This window comes from Thamnophis sirtalis, unplaced genomic scaffold, assembly GCF_051295495.1.
Source record: "Thamnophis sirtalis isolate CommonGarterSnake01/CBP01778 unplaced genomic scaffold, rThaSir2_p1.2 scaffold_3, whole genome shotgun sequence".
Lineage (NCBI taxonomy): Eukaryota > Metazoa > Chordata > Lepidosauria > Squamata > Natricidae > Thamnophis > Thamnophis sirtalis.
In genome coordinates, this window is record NW_028261383.1 from 62,311,963 (window position 1) to 62,329,928 (window position 17,966).

A 17,966-nucleotide genomic window follows, 5' to 3' on the forward strand; every position below is an offset into this window, starting at 1 on the left:
GTGTGTATGTCACTATTCAGATGCTGCACACACTCTCTAAATAAATTAATCATGGACAACTGGTCTCAGGGCAGCAAACTATTTTGGGGAAAGCGTAGTCTGTGTCAATCTATGCTGGAATGAGGGTGACTCCTGCTGTGTTTCAAGATAGGAAGTAGAAAATTTAGTCCTCAGCCACCCACACATCAGACATTCAGAAGCTGCCGATGCAGTAGACAACTGGCAACTCGGAGCTGGCTGCCATCAATCAGCTTTACAGAATAAAGCATTTACCACAGAGGCAAGAGGAGACTAAGTATACATACCAGACATTGAGGTTTACTTCTCTCAGCTTGAAATAAACAGGTGAAGCCTAACAGCAATTCTTTGCTCTCTACCCCCACTGTGCTGGTTCCACATTCATGCAAATTAGCAGGATAAGGGATTCTTGACAACTACAATGGACCAAATTTTTTAATCCCCACAAAAATTTGCTGAGGTATCCTACCATAGGAGATTCAAGGTTGAATCTGCATGACAAACTGACTCACTCAAGCAAAACAAGTAATTTCCCCAACATTATAAAAATAAATGATAATGTCATCCTTATCCTTATCATAGTTATAACATTTTTATGAGTATGCACAGCACTTCAATCTTATTATTGCAATCTTATAATAACTCCATGAACTCAGTATTATATAGACATGAGAGAGAGGGGGGAGCAGTGCTGCACTAAGAAATAGGATTTTCTTTAACTGAGTTCTATTAAACAGAAAAATACCACAACCTCCTTTTACTTTTTTACAGAAGTTAACCAGGTGTCACCAAAAGCCCACAAACAGATCTAGAAATCAGTTCCTTCTCTGGCTCTTTCGTCATCACTTCACATTCAATAGTTTCTGGTTTTTGAATAATTAGATCTCATAGCCACATTGTGACTAAGGCACTCCAAGCTCACCTCTTGTCAAGGCCTCCTGTCATTTTTCAATTCTATGACTTTTACCATTCCCCCCTTTTTTTTGCTATCTGTCCTTCTTACCTTAGCACACATTGTTTTAATGAATTGTTTCCTTTTTTTCTTTTTAATAAAATTTTATTAAATAAATATTAAAACATTGGACACAGAGCGACCATTCTGGCTTTGTCATTTCCTTTAACATAACAACAAATACAGTTCCTACTTAACGTACATAGCTACTTTGATCTTATAAAAATATCCATTGTCCTCCTTTGTATATTTGTCTAGGTATTATCCAGTATCAATTCTGCAATCCTCAGTATATTCTGTTCTTACTCCTTTTCCTCATTTCCAACCACTGATACATTTTGTTCCAAATTTCATATTCTGTTTCATATTTATATTTAATTTCTAGTGTCAATCTGTCCATTTATGCACAGACCAATTATTTTTTTACTACTTTATGCATTGTTTTCTGATTTAACATAACTAATAGGGGCATCTTTTGTTACTTTCCCTTGTTTAGTGTAATTATGTATGTCATGCTATCATATGCTCTATGATAGGAACTACAATAGTTAGGTGTTACAGAATGTAATATTAATACATTTTAATTGATGAAATTTAACAATTACAACAATTATATTAGTGATCTTATAGTAAAAATGCACATCCCAGTGATTAAAATAAATTAAACAAAAGGAACAACTAGCATCTATATCGCATCAGCAAGAAACTTTTTCAAACTCTAAACTTAACATTACATGAGGATACTTTGTGCTCTCTGAAGTTAATTGTTTTCATGCAAGGAGTTTCATTATCCAACTAGGTAACTTCAGCAGTACTAGGACTATGCTAAAATTGATGATGTTACCTAATTGGGTAATGAAACATCTGCAATGAAGCAACCAATGAAAAGATCCCTCAAGCTCAATCCCGAGCTACAAATATTCTCTTCTAATGTTAACATTCAATCTAGGACCATACAGAACCATATTCCTCTTTGTACATGACCTTGTTACTAAATTGAAGATTAGTTGTACTATTATAACAGGTTTATAAGCATTCACAGAATGCTTGTAATGCTTATGTCAGAAGTAAGGCTTCCACAATGGAACAAAGTTTTTATAGATAAACAAAGGAGTGTGGAGAATAAGGAGACACCATCAAACCAAACCAAACCAAAAGACAATTCAGCATACTTACATGTTATGTAGGACACACCAACCACAGTGAGGATCTCTAGAACCCAGGCACAGTGCACATGTTGTATATTGCTCACAGCTTTCCACTGGCACACGAGTCACCTGGGGGACAAGCACTAGTGTTAAATAAAGTCTTACTTCAGAGACTTTCAAGCTGCAGTTCTTATTCACGTGAAATTCCCAGTGCTTCCCCTTTTTCCCCATTTACCCTCAGACAACTGAAAATCATTCACTCTGTTTCAGCACCCTACTCCTCGGTTACAAGGGAAGAAAAAGTGAAAAATCCAGAAGTGGGGGCTAAAATAAGAGAAGTGCATCCCACTCTGTCATGGCATCAGCGCTATGGAATTAAATTCTTCCTGATATCCATGTAGCTCCCACTCATTCTGCAAAACCTTAAAACCTGGCTGTTCTCTACACCTTGAGTTAGGGAGGATAGTGTCCTGTTGCATTTGGGGAGGGGGGGTGCTGTTACTAGGACTTGCCATAAGTTCTTGTTCTTTTTAATAATTTTGTTATAATGCATTTTCCAGTTTGTTTGTTCTTGTTCTTTGTTTGTTCTTGGTCTTGCATAAATTATACAAATTTAATTTAATATAATTTAAAAAGGGTCTTGGCTGAAACAGAGATGCACTTCTTGGCAACTCAAGACAATGATTTCCTAACACCAACTCTCTCTGTTTAATACTATGTTGCAACATTATGGTGTTGTACTAAGGGGAAGGAATTATGGTTACCAGCCATCTTTTAAACATTCAATTCTCCTTTGATATAGGTAATTGGGAAGGGGTGTTATGACAACCAGCTGTTGAAAAGAATACTTCATTGCTTCTGCCAGAAGAAAACGCCACTGCCTTTGTGAAACAGATGGCAAGCACTGAAAAAAGGTGAGGCAGAGGACTCTTTGTCTACCACCCCAATTGTTCTCCATGGAGTACACAACATGATTACAATGCAATCATTAAGGGAGGGGAAACAATTTAGTTAGCATTGAAAGCATTCTAGAATTCAAAATTATGTTATCGTTCCTTCAGTTTGTTCTGCTATTTCAAGGGAAGCATACATTTTTTTCCTAAACTGAGATTCTCGACTTGACCTTTAGATAATGTGGTAGGATTACACTCCAGAAAGTATGCAGGAGCTTGATAAGGTAGTTATTTTACTGTAGACAATTACAGCAACTATGATTACCCGCTAGGAAATTTTCCGCATCACATCTAAACATTTTACTTTAGTGGCTATTGGGAAATGGGGGAGGGGTTTGTTAATCTCCATGTGGCCATTATTGCACCTGCCTGAAATACACAATCCTTCACAAACTATTAAAAATTACTATAGTTTTCCCTAACTCGGATCTTCTACCTGTATTATATTAGGGCTACCATCATTGCCTGCCAGCATAATTCTGTTATGATCATTCTGCTTATCAGCTAGGGCACTAGCAGGCAGGTGGGGTGGGGAGTGGAGTATAATTCAGCCCACTATTTTTAGTGCTATAAAATCTAAAATGATGCTGAAATGAGCTAAATTTCAGTAAAATAATATGCATGCATTCCCCAACTGAAATAGTTTGTGCTGAAATCACCTCAGGACTGATTCAGGAATTATCAGGAAAGGATCTAACTGAACACTAAAACTGAATTTTAGACATGAAAATTAGACATCTCTTTTTGGAGAGATAAGATAGTAGGTAGGAATGTCAACAAAGGTACAGAAAATCTCATACAACTTAAGTAGTTTTATATAGGGAGGGGAAAAAACAAGAACAAAATGCAAGCTTGCTTTGCTTACGGATTAAAATAATTTTTTACACTTTCCATTCTTGCAATCCCCACATTTAAAGCCAAATACGTTCAGTGGGCCTAAAAGGGTCAACGAAATATAGGTCAAACACCAAGGTTCTTTCTAAGTGCAAGGTTCAGTCATTGGAGGCACCCTACTACTTCTTTGATGTTGCTGATCACGGTAGAGGGAAAAGGAAGCACATTTTCTGTGCTTTCAAATTTTCTCAATATTCCCTTGGGTCATTCCTCAGTCTAAAAAATAAAACGTTGGGTCTGTTAGATCAGTTTCCAACTCAGAGGAGCCTATGTCTGAACATCAGCTAAGAAGAACTGATGTTTCTAAAAGAGAAGACTGGAAATATTCCCATGAAGATGGGAGTGGCTGAAAGGAACCTATACTCCACAACATAGACTAAAGTGATGTGAAGCAGAAGAGTAACAGCTGCTGAGTGCCCAGCTATGCCAGTATGAATGCTTTCCCAACATGCATCTCTTGTTGGAATAACTGAATCTTCTCAACCTTAAGAAAAGACAATATTATCCTAGCTTTCCAAAATTCGTAATTCGTAATTTAATAAATTTATATGCCGCCCAATCCCGTAGGATTCCGGGCGGCTTACAAATACAAAGATAAAACAAAATAAAAATAGGGGAAAAACGAGAACAATTTAAAAGGAACACACCATACACTCCACTTAGCTGGGGGCTGGACCTCATTCAAGGGTCAGCAGCCCCAGGCCTGCTGGAACAGCCAGGTTTTGGTGGCTTTTTGGAAGGCCGCAAGAGTAGGAAGGGTCCGGATCTCTGCGGGTAGATCGTTCCACAGGGCCAGAGCAGCTACAGAAAAGTCTCTCCCCCGAGGGGCCACCAGCCGGCATTGTCCGGTCGACGGCACCCGGAGGAAGCCCAGCCTGTGAGTTCTTATCAGCCGTTGGGAGGTATGCAGCAGGAGGCGGTCACGCAGAAATAAGTATGCGGCAATCATCTTTACCCCATTTTAGATTTCCATGTTATCCTATTCTTTCTCAAAGAGTAATTCATAAATATAGTATATTTATATCGCATTATGTCTGTAAGATAATAACCAATCCAAGGGTATTCAATGAATATCAGGAAAAAATTTATAGTCATACTAGACAAGGGGTGACAAACTCAAGGACCGCGGGCTGGAACCAGCCTGCGGGGTGCTTAAATCTGGCCCACTGGGCCAGCATGGAAATAGTAAAGGGCTGGTCCGTGGTGCCTCTGGCAGCCAAAACAGGGTGCGGGGGGGCATGCACAGCCCCCTGCACCCCATTGGGCTAGACAGCCTCCTGCAGCACTCTTCTAGCCCAAAAGTGGCACATGGGGGCTGTGTGTTCTCCCTTGTGAACTATTTTGGCTGGCAGAGGGCTGCAGGGGGTGTCCGTGCTTATCTCCCCACAACCCCTTGGCCAATCCGCAGAAGAGAACTACAATGCTGATCCGGCCCTCGAAGAAATCCAGTTTGACACCCCTGCACTAGACCATTAACTTTTATATATCACAGTGGCTTCTTGGCCGAATACACCAAAATCAAACAAGCCAAATTACGTTTTCATACTCAGTTTCAACTTCACTATCATGTCTCTTCAATTTGGAAACTTGTTTTCCATAGTTCCTGGCCATATGGACAGAGCCTCGTCTATGTAGAAATTAGGCAGACATTGAGTGAATGTATACAGCTAAGTAATGGGGTCATGCACTTCATTTTACTGTAATGTTTGTGTTCATTCTCTCCTTTCATGAAAACAGAGCTACTGACTGCCAGCAATTTCCACTGGATATATCTAGAATAGTTTCATTATGGATGAAAGATTGATAGGGACAAAAATCTCAAAGTATGTACATGTTTCTCAGTTACTATGTATTTCTTTTGTTTCTAATGTACTGTACATCTCTCCAGAAGACAGCTAGAAATATCTAATTATCTGTTCTCTGCATTTAATATTTTTGAGAAATTGATTTCATCAGTTTTCTAGGAGCCAATGTTTATCAGTTACTCTTCATTATGCAAACAGAAAAGGAACAGACCGCAGTACCAGCATTCCTCTATAGATCCGCTTCTGATCACAGTATTATCAGCAAGACTTGTATGTCACTCTCTTTCTATTTCTATAGAAAACTAGAATGTGAAATAAAATATAACCCTGGGCAATTGGCTAATCAGAAAAGCCTGGCTCAGAAAGCAACTGCCTTGCTTTTTTTAATTTATTTTTTTAAAAAGAACATGATTAACAACTTTAGAAACTATTTTTCAAACCTTAAACCATTTATATACAGTAGATAGCCCTTCAGGTTGGAAGATGGCACACTATTGTGCATTTCATCTGTGAATACAGAGGTGGCTCTGAGTCCCAGTATGGAAGTGCAGAGTCTGGCACAGGGATGACTAATCTTTTTGTCATCAGGTGCCAAAAGTGTGCATGTGTGACACCAGTTTTGGGTCTGGAAAGTCTCCTGCACCAACCTGTAAGGCAAAACAGGGTGTGGGGGTGCTGTACAAGGCCCCAAAATTCAATGCGAGCACCCGCCATGCATGCACCGTCCCCCCTGTGCATGTGTGCATGTGTCCCTTGCACCCCGCCCTCTGCGACAGAGATATGAAGACCAGCTGGCCAGCGGGAGGCACACGCGCATGAGTGGTAGAGCTGGGCTGGGACGATGGTTTGTGTGCCTGAGGAGAGGGCTCTGCATGCCACCTGTGGCACGTGTCCCTTAAGTCCACAATCACGGGTCTAGCACAATGGGACCACTGAAGTCCATAAATATTTGTAGAAGGACATATAGCATATACAATTTCATGGCCTCTAGGATCTGACTATATATAACACACCAATAAAGCATTTGTACTGCCCACTGGCTTTAGGAACAAAACCAGGGTGGATAAAAATAATTGATTTTTTTTAAAGTATTTTAAATTTCAAATTGGATTTTTTAAAATCAAATTTATTTTAATAAAATGCTTTTGGAGTAAAAATCCATTTTTCTAAAGATAGTTTTCTATTTAAGATACATTAATAATTTAGTTTATTCAGCATGAAATGGAGCTTAGTTATGCAGCATGAGGCTGTATATTCTGCAATATTTACATTTTTAATAAATTCGTTCAATGAATCCAAGCTCTGCAAATTTAAATAGGAAACCTTCATTTTGTTTGTAAATAATAATATTAAACATTCCAACTACCAGCAAGAATGAGTCCTTACATTTAAAGAGCACCTGTCATTTCAGATCCATCATGGCAATGCCTGTTAGCAGGCATCTACTCACCTGCTGCCCACCATGTCCTTCACCTTGTTGTGTCAATGCCGCATCACATTGTCCCATCAATGTTTAATGGGACTATCGGTGAGTCAACAGGTGGTCAGAGGAGGAGCCGCCGTGGGACAGAGATGACAGCTGCTCTTTAAAAATTATGATTTAAATGGAGTTGATTTAAATTAAGCCTTTTTACTAGTGATTTAAATCGTAATTTAAATCAAGTTGAACACTCTGAACAAAACCTATACTGACTTCCAAGACAAATAAATGTGCTATTTTAATCTTCTACCCTTGGGATCCCCAACTCAACCATAAATTGCCTATAAAAACTCCCCTTATTGCAATCTGCAAAGTAATTGCAGGACTGCATTAATTCAAAGCACTATTCTTTATTTCCACAAAGGCAGACCAGGCTTTTTTTTTTTTTTTAGAAAATAAAGCAACAGTTGAACGTTCTTTCCTTAAATGTGCCAACCTGAAATGAAGCACAAAGTTAAATGGAACTAGTTGGAAAGAAACTTAGATTCATCCGCAGCATCCACTAAAACATCTTTTTGACAGACCCAGCTTGGATCTGGGGCGCAGTCTTAAATCTTACTGTTAGAGGGACTTTTACCAAGTTGCCTTTTGCCTACCCACTCTAAACTCAAATGATTAGTTGATTTTGACTGAGATGTAATATTTGATTGAGCACTGTATGGGTTGGGTGTTTTTTTTAAGACGTAGAGTGTCAGCCTATTCCACTGTCTGACATTTTATACAGTCAGAAAGTTGTTCCCAATGTCTAACCTTGAATCTATTTCCTTGAACTTTGGCACACTGATTCTAGTCAAGCTATATGTTCTAATAGAAAATAAGTCCATTCTCTTCTACAAAACAACTCTTCACTTATTTGAAGGCTGCTATCATATTTTCCTTCAGTCAGCTTTTCTGTGAGCTAAATATACTCAGATGCTTTAACTGTTCCCTGTAAGGCTTGCTTTCCAGACTCTTCACTATCTCACTGGGCCTCTGCTGAACTTGCTGTATGTCACTATTCTTTTTGAACTGAGGAGTCCATTGCTGTCACAGTGGTCCAAAGAGATATAGTCACGGAAAAGAAGAATAAACCAATAAACTCACTACCCATAGTCCGGTCTTATATTCCTGTCAATGCACCTCAATAGTATTTGCCTTTTTAGCAGCTGCATCATATAGCTGCTGTTTAACTTGTGGTTGATGAGACACAGGTATCTTGTCCCATTAATACTGTCAAGTCACCCAATCATATAATATTGGCTTACATTTTTCCCTCCCAGGTGCATAACTTCACATTTCTTTCTGTAAAATTCCATCCTATTTACTTCAACCCACTGCTCAAGCCTGTCTAGATTTTTTTAAAAAATCTTCAATTTTTATTTCGAATTTTAACTTTTTTATTTTTCTTTAAAAAAAACAAAACACAAATATGTCATCATTTGTCAATCATTAAGACATTGAAGTACAATTTTTTTGTTGTGTGTACCCCTCCCTCCCTCCACCCCCCCATCCCCCCTCCTCCTTCCCCCCCCGACTTCCCAGAACCCGTACACGGTATGGATTTTTAACTAACACAGTCTAAAATCTATTGAGAAAAAAGAAATAAAGAAATTAATGACATTCTAGATTGAACTTAGCTTCTTCTTACTGAACTGACTTTTAACAGTTTAAATCATTTCTGATCTTAAGCATAGGCTAACTGGAATTTCTTAGTCCCGTATTTATTTTGTATATAGTCAATCCATTTTTTCCAGTCTCGTTTATATCTCTCATTTGAATGATCTTTGAGATATGCCGATATTTTAGCCATTTCAGCTAAGTTTGTTACTTTCAATGTCCATTCTTGGATTGTAGGCAAGTCTTCCTTCTTCCAATATTGCGCCACCAACAGTCTTGCTGCAGTTATCAGGTGCAGAATCAAATTGGTCTCTACCACTGTAAAGTCAGTACATATACCTAGTAAAAATAACTGAGGACTAAACTTTATCCTTCTTTTAAAAACATTTTGCATGACCCACCATATTTTTATCCAAAATGCCTTAACCTTTTGGCAGGTCCACCATATATGATAATATGTAGCATCGAGAGAACCACACCTCCAACATTTAGGCTGTACATTCGGATACATAGAAGCCAACTTTTTAGGATCTAAATGCCATCTATAGAACATCTTGTAAAAATTTTCTCTCAGATTTTGAGCTTGTGTAAATTTCACATTTCTTACCCAAATTCTTTCCCATGTATCCAACATTATTGGTTCCTCAATATTTTGAGCCCATTTTATCATACAATCTTTAACTAATTCTGTTTCCGAATCCATCTGTATTAATACATTATATATCCTCTTTATATGCATTAAGCTTTGATCTCTTATTTGTTTAAACAGATTATCCTCAACTTGAATAAAGCCAATTTTTTGATCTATTTTCCACCTAGCCTGTAATTGCCCATACTGGAACCATGTTTGAACTACCTTCTCCTCTTTTAATACCTCTAAAGATTTTAATTGTAATACCCCCCTTTCCGAGGTAAGAAGCTGTCTGTAAGTAAATCTGTCCTGTTTTTGTGCTGTATTCATATTTTCAATTGCATGTCTAGGAATTGCCCACATGGGTATCTTGTCATTTAATTTATATTGGTATTTCTTCCAAACCCGCAATAAAGCATTTCTTAAAATATGACTTTTAAAGTTCTTATCCAATTTTTTGTTGAATAACAGGTAAGCATGCCAACCAAATACCAGATCGTGTCCCTCAATGTTCAATATTCTATCATTGGTTAAATGAATCCAATCACTAATTACAGATAATGCCACTGCATCATAATATAGTTTTAAATTAGGTAGTTTCAATCCTCCTCTCTCACGTACATCTTGCATTATTTTCATCTTTACCCTCGGCTTCTTTCCTGCCCACACAAATTTGTTGATACCCTTCTGCCATTCTAAAAGGTTCGCATCTTTTTTAAGTATAGGTAACATTTGGAAAAGAAATAAAAAATTTTTGGTAATCTTCAATTCAAAATCTTCAATTTTTATCTAAAACATTAGCTACCTTTCTCACTGTGTCATTTTTGGGGAATATCCTAGAGATCCTTAGAGAATATCAAATTGGTTTCTGATAAATTGTTATTTTGTGATTGACTATAGCTGCAGTGAGAATTAGTTTGGTGGAATGGTTAAGGCAGCAGGTTACAAACCAGGAGACTGAGAGTTATAGTCCTGCTGTAGGGACAAAGCCAGCTAGATGACCTCAAGTCAGCCCTTGGAAGAAGGCACTGACATTCATAGACAGTAACTCAGCAAAAAGGAAAATAGGTGAGGCACAACATCTTCCTACTGTCAATCAGCTGAAAAGAACTCACACTATTGTTTCCAAGCAGCCAAATTGGGTTCACTAAACTCCAGGTAAGCCACCATACCAAGCTAGTGTACTTCTTTGGTTGAAAGACCACAACTTGTGCAGGCCTCTCCTTAAGGTACTTCTGCAATTTTTGTTTTGCTAAATGTTCTATCCATGCCAAAAAGATGGAATAATGGGGAGAGAGCCTCTGGAAATGGGGAAAAAATATTATTAGTTACCCCCAAAGTGCTTGTTTTTAAATCAAGCACTTCCCTTTCCAGAAGTCTCATCAAACAATTTATGTTTGAAATTTATTTTAGGTTCAAAAGCAAAGACTTCTAAAATTCCCAAATTAGTGATGCTATTATAAGTGAATCAAATGAAAATAAAGTAACTAACAACCACTCTCCATAACAAAACTTATATGACTTTCAGAAGTTGCAAAGACGGATTCTTGAGTAGTCATATGGAAGAGCTCTTGGACTTCTTCCTTGCACATGGATGCATTTTCTGTTCTGTATGCCACAGTAAATGTTGCAAGATACTTTTCCAGGCTTAGTTTTCCATGCTATGATTTCTGTATCAACATACATATATCTGTTACAAAGTTCACTAGCTGAAAACTTTGTTTCCCCAGTCAGAGCATGGCATGTCTCCATATCACAAACACCTTGATCTTTTTTTTTAGAAAAAGGCCCAATCAAACAGATTATAAAACACATTTTGTATCACCACTGTAAGGAAGAAGAAGAAAATAAGTTTTTCTATGTTACAGTTTCCAAAGTTTCAAGCATAAAAGTTGTCTGTTTTTTTAAAAAAATATACTGCAAATTTGCTTATTAAAAGCCACTTAAAGGCACCAGACTAGAGTTATAGTTTTGCCTTAGACACAAAGCCAGCTTGGTGGCTTTGGACCAGTCACTTTCCCTCAGCCCTAAAAATAAGGCAACGACTAATCACCTCCTTCTGAAAAGCTTGCCTAGAGAGCCGCTGGACTTGTTTATGTGGTTGTCAGAAGTCAATGTGGATTTGAAATCACCCAAACATACAAAAAAAATTGCTTATTAGGAGGGTGTCTTTTGTTTTAATTGCGACTGATGCTGAAAGATTCAGTTCCTAGCTCCCAATTCTCAAACTCTTATTATCATCAACAACAGAGGTTAAACCTCATTTTAAAAACCACGGGAGCTTCTTGCACTAACTTGTTTTTGCCCCAGACACAAACTATAACCCTCATTCTTTTTAATCTGCCAGGAGGAGTCACCCTTAAGGGGTTACAAGTTCTTTATTAATTGCTCCTCCAGATTTGATTAAAATCCCCTCATTCCTCAGGCCCTCTGAGCTCTGTTACAACTGCTCATTTAATTACTTTCCACCAACATCCTGATAACAGCATGCTATGGATGAAAGCTATTTTTATTACACAAAAGTGAGAGAAAGGGACCTGTACAAGCAGAATGATTCTTGAGTCAGTGTCATCACAGCAACTTGAACAAATGTCAAAAGCCTCCTCTTGTTGTATCCAAGGAGATTTGGACCTTAGTTGTAGAATGAACCACATTTGATATTCAATACTTTCAGTGCCAAAATAATATGCATAAATGTCCGTGTTCAAAAGAACCTACAAAATCCACTGATTACAAACAGAGGTATCACAGGACCTTCTCCCGTATGTTTCGTCCATGTTCTGTGAGGGACTTCTTTCACTTGTTCCCTCCCAGATGCCTCACAGAAAATAAATTTAATATGGACCTCTCATTTCATGTTTTGCCTTCTTCTATGGAACAATGGCCTCTCTTCCAGGGCAGAGCATGGGTCTCTGAGATATAAAGATAACTACAATTGATCAATTAAATCAGGTGTGTCAAACCCAAGACCCACAGGTTGAATCTGGCCCATGGGGTGCTTAGATCTGGCTCACGGGGTCACCCTGAAAATAGCGACAGTCTGGAACATGGTGCCTCTGCCAGCGAAAATAAAGCTTGGGAGGGCAGTGTGCCATCCTCCAGATCTCCATTTTTGCTGGCAGAGGGTTGTAGGAGGCTGTTGCAGCCAGAAATGGAGCTCGGGAGCTCGTTTTCACTGGGCCCACCATAGGTGCCCCCGACACGAGTGACGTCGAGCTGGCCACACCCACCCTGGCCACACCCACCCCAGCCCTCTGAGGTAAAACACAACCCTGATGCTGCCCTCAATGAAATTGAATTTGACACTCCTGAATTAAAAGTATGGAAAAGAGCATTGCTTCTGGAATTCTTCTTAAAAACAGCTGTGCTCTAGATCACATGCTTGGATCTAGGAGGAGAAAGGTTAAAATGGAGAAGTCAGCAACTTTTAGTTTTTGTTTTTTTAAAAATTTGGTAATTATGTATAGCTAAGTGTAGTACATGATCTATTTTTCCCCTCGTAACAACCCTTGAAGTTGTTGTGTGGGAAAGCAACTGACCAAGTTATGAATGTGTTTGTGTGGGTGGAGGAGGACTAGAACCTGGTCTGCTGACTCCTTGTCCAATACTTTAACCTACACTTTAAGCCAGTGTTTTTCAATCTTTGCAACTTTAAGATATATGGACTTTAACTGCCAGAATGCCCCAGTCAATCATGCTGGCTGCAGAATTTTGGGAACTGAAGTCCACATATTTTAAAGTTCCCAACATTGGGAAACACTGGTTTCAATTGATAACATTAACACATCGCTCTATAACACATTCCAAGTCTCTAGCCAATGGCTTCTCCCATAGGGATCTTTTCAGGATTATTTTTCAGTCTCCAGGCTAACTCAGGTTTGGTTTTTTTAAGTTCAAGGGCTTTTATATAATTTATTTCCAATTTATTTCCTATTGATTTGAAAAAAATTGAGAAGTCCTGGCTGGCAAAATCCTTTCTGCTGGCTTGGATTATGGAATCAAGAAAAGATCCCTTCGTAGTTCTGCTTCTTTGTAAGATACTGCTGCTCTCTTCTCTTTCTACAATTACCTACCATAGGCTGAAGTACATATTGTCTTCATATCAAGAAGTCAGCTTGAATTGGCCTCCATGTAACAACCCCTGCTGTTGACACATGTAAAACATAGCCCTATCTCTGGCGTATGTGCAGATGTTCCACTACAAGCATCAGCACCACGGGGTGACCAGCTCTGCCCTTTAGAGCATTATTCAGAATCCAGTTCAGATCTCTGTATGAAAATGACACTACATCAGTTGCCCTCACAGAGAAGGAAGCCAGCCTTTCCCTCTGCAACTTAACCCCCTTTAAAATGTCCCTGTCCCTCAAGTCCTAGATGCATGGGGGGCAGGGAGGAGTGATCCTACTAGGCTAAGAATCTCATCTTCTGTTTAAAGGTGATTCTGCCTTAGAAGATTCCCAGCTCTAGCCATCTCAAAAACTGAAGCCCATTTTTTAAAATCACTAACCCCAGCAGAAGCCTTACATGTAAGCAGTCCAAGGTTTACCTCATTAGATTAGAATAGGTGACAAAATGTGGGAAATTACTACTTCTAGACATCACTCTTAAATTGCAGATGAATCTGTCAAATATCTCACTTGCAATAGCCTTGAGCTACACTTTCTAACTCCTTTCACAGATTGCTTCAAATGCTGCATGCAGTGGAGACAATTTACCTTCATCACATTAAAGCAGAATCTTATTTTCACCCGTAGGCAAATGAGAACTACTGATATAATCCAGAGGCTTTGGATGGCATTCGTTCAGCTCTGGAAACATATTTTGAATTTCTAGAAATCTGTCTTTCACAGAAGAAAACAGGGATATCATGGGAAGTTGGATCTCTGTGTGCCCAGGCGCCTGGGATTTTTCCAAGGCCTGCTTGACCGTTTAACTGCCATGGGGACATGCAATCTTTTGAAGCAGGCCATTTTCTTTCATAGCAGGTGTGCCACTTCAGCCTCAAGCGCTGGAACAAAGAAGCTGTTTTGAAAGAGGCATTTAGCAGCTAAGCATGCAAGTTTTGAAAGGGTTAGATAGGCAGGCGTTCTAAGTGGGCCTGGGATATGAGCAAATGCTGATAAGCATTGATGAAGGAGGAAAGGATTCTATACCACAGAAAATATCTGATTTTATCAGCTCAGAATTCAAAAGAAAGAATGACTGCAATGTCAGATAAGATTTTTGCTGTATTTTCTTCCTGTATTTCTCAGGTCTAAAGAGCAGCCACGTATTGTATATCTGTTTATGAGCAGGGCTTATCCTTCATTTCAAATTTAATTGTATTTATGTATTTATAAGATTTATGTCTCAACCTTTCACAACAAAACAGGGCCTAGGGACCTTTTAGCTAAGATGACTCAGACAACCTTTTTGGCTCGTTGGGGGCAACTAGTCCATGATCTTCCAGACTGCTCTACTTCTGCGGGGTTTTAGCTAGAGAAAACCAACCTATACATGAGTATACAGGTGGTGGTTGACTTAGAACCATTTATTTAGTGGCAATTTGAAGTTACAATGGCACTGAAAAAGTGACTTTTGACCATTTTCACATTGCAACCATTTCAACATCCTCATAGTCACATGATCAAAATTCAATCCCCAGCTACCTCTGCCTGGCAAGCTAGGATTGGCAACTCTCACTTAAGACTTTCTTTTTTTCTGTAACAAGTACACATACACACTATTCAGTGTTCACACTGTAAAAAAGGGAGGACTGGGATTAAAAAAACATTTTAATATTTAATAGTTTATTGATTAAAATCAATTGATTGTAAAGGAAGGCATTCAGATACTTGACAACTGACTCATATTTATGACAGTTCCATTGTCCCAGGCTCATATGATTACCTTTTGTGACCTTCTTACAAGCAACTCAATGGAAGCCAGATACACTTAACAGCTGTGCTACTAAGGTAACAATGATAATGATTCACTTAACACTTGTTGCAAGAAGGGTCATTAAATGGAGCAATACTCAACAACTGTCTTGCTTAGCCACAAAATTTTGGGCTCACTTGTAGTGGTAAGCTGACGACTACCTGTATTCCTTACATTAACATTGTGATTGCAGTTTTGTTGTTGTTGCTAGTTGTGAAGTTGTGTCTGATCCATCATGACCCCATGGACAACATTCCTCCAGGCTTTCCTGTCCTCTACCATCCTCTGGAGTCCATTTAAACTCACACCTACTGCTTCTGTGACTCCATCCAGCCACCTCATTCTCTGTCGTCCCCTTCTTCTTTTGCCCTCAATCTTTCCCAGCATTAGGCTCTTCTCCAGTGAGTCCTTCCTTCTCATTAGGTGGCCAAAGTATTTGAGTTTTATCTTCAGGATCTGACCTTCTAAAGAGCAGTCAGGGTTGATCTCCTCTAGGACTGATCAGTTTTGATCACCTTGCAGTCCAAGGGTCTTGCAGGAGTCTTCTCCAGCACCATAGTTCAAAGGCCTCAATACTTTGGTGTTCAGCCTTCCTATGGTCCAACTTTAACAGTCATACATTGTAATTGTAAAAACCATAGCCTTGACTATCTGCAATTTTTTTGGCAGGGTGACGTCTCTGCTTTTTAGTATGCTGTCTAGATTTGCCATAGCTTTTCTCCCCAGGAGCAACCATCTTTTAATTTCTTGGCTTCAGTCACTATCTGTGGTGATCTTGGACACAGGAAAATAAAAAATCTGTCACTACCTCCATTTCCCCATCTGCCAGGAATTGAGAAGGCCGGATGCCATGATCTTAGTTTTCTTAATGTTGAATTTCAAGCCAACTTTTGCACTCGTCTTCTTCACCCACATCAAGAAGCTCTTTGGTTCCTCTTCACTTTCTGCCATTAGAGTGGTATCATCTATATATGTGAGGTTGTTGATATTTCTCCCAGCAATCTTAATTCCCTCTTTTGATTCATCTAGCCCCGCCTTTCTCTTTGGTTATCAGTAGTGCTTTTGTCAAAGTTCCTCTCCTTAAATCCATAAATTCTTCTCTTTTTTTCTCCTTCTATACCTTGAAATCTGGGGTAGAGCTCTTTTCCATCTCTCTTCCCTTTCCTTGTTCCATTCTTTCCATTTCCAACCACGCTCAGATCACTGTCAATATCCACAATTATCTTGCCTCTTTGTTCATTTTTCCCTGGGTTTTTGAGACTCTAACCTCCACTTTTATAAACACTGCCACTCTAGTTGGAAAACAAAGCTTTGTTTTTCACTTCTCTCTCGCTCCCAAAGAGACATCCAAATGGCACCTGCATAAACAACCCATCTTATCTCTTTGCAAGCTAAAACCTCTGAAGTGCAAGGTCAAAATGATCAAAGAAAAGAGAGAGAGAAATATTCCCAAAACTCAGCCTCCAACCTCCAAGTGGCAGTGTAACTTCTTTTCCTTCTGATGTTACTGCTCTCTTTATATTCCTTTTATAGCCTCTTTTTATTCAAAGCTTATAAGAAACAAGGCTCTTAAATGGAACAAAAAAAGAAAAAAACCCCATCCAAGCCAGTATTGTGAAGGTTAAAAAATAATAATAATCCATAGGTAAAAAAGTAGAAGAAAAAAAGCCAATACTTTCACTTTAAAAAGTGTTTGCAAAGCTTCCATCCATAGAATACGATTAAAAAAAAGGATAACACACTGTCCAAAGTAGCTTAAATTTGCCGCTTCTTTTCTTTTCTTTTCTTTACAAGTTTAATTTGGTTTTAATCTTTTTTGGGCAGTCTCCTTTGTAAAAATAAAATTTCTTCACCATATGGACACACTTTCTCTTTCTGCTTTCCTCCAGTTGTGGAGCTGTCCCAACTTCAGCAGCTTGGGGCTGCACTTCTATCGCTGGCTAGAAGAGATTCTCTTGGATCAATTGATCAACGAGATGTACTATTCCCTGTCACCGTCTCTTCAGGACAGTTTAGGTCCAGATGGACCACCCAGTGGTAAAAGTATCAGCTGCGATCTCGGAGCTACGAGATTGCACGTTCGTATCGTCGCGATGTCAGATCCTTCTCCCTAGCCCCGCCTTTCTCATGATGTGCTATGCATATAAGTTAAATAGGCAAGGCGACAGTATACATAGATTGCAGTTTACAATTCGTTAACTTTCTCTTCTATGCAGGGCCCATGGAAATGTGACTGACAAAGTAAAGCATTTGCCAATGCTAGTGCCAAGCATAAAAATAAAATCAGATTTCACCAGACATTTCAAAGTGCCATTTTACATGGAAGAAGAGACGAGTTTTTATTTCAATGTCTTCATCTGTTTTAAAATAAAACCTCTGAAGGAATGGCATAGTAAGCTGTTTAGAGTTTGTAGTGCCTTTATTTTATATGCCTGAACCATATGTTTTCATACCCATTTATTTTTTTTCCCATTTGAAGTATTCACATTTAACAGATGAACTTAATCAGATGGTTGTGGTGCTTTTATACAAATGCTTTTGTATATCTTTTCCTGAAGAAGACAGCCATA

The 17,966-nt window shown here is 38.8% G+C and overlaps 1 protein-coding gene across 3 annotated transcripts in view; it reads right to left on the reverse strand.

Moving 5' to 3' along the window:
• PLXNA1 (plexin A1) overlaps positions 1 to 17,966 on the reverse strand; it is a 380,392-nt gene that overhangs the window by 169,698 nt on the left and 192,728 nt on the right. For all 3 annotated transcript variants that reach the window (XM_087708971.1, XM_087708970.1, XM_087708972.1), the window contains exon 5: positions 2,147 to 2,247. In XM_087708971.1, the coding sequence (XP_087565097.1) occupies positions 2,147 to 2,247 (101 nt within the window). The remainder of the gene's footprint in view (positions 1 to 2,146; positions 2,248 to 17,966) is intronic.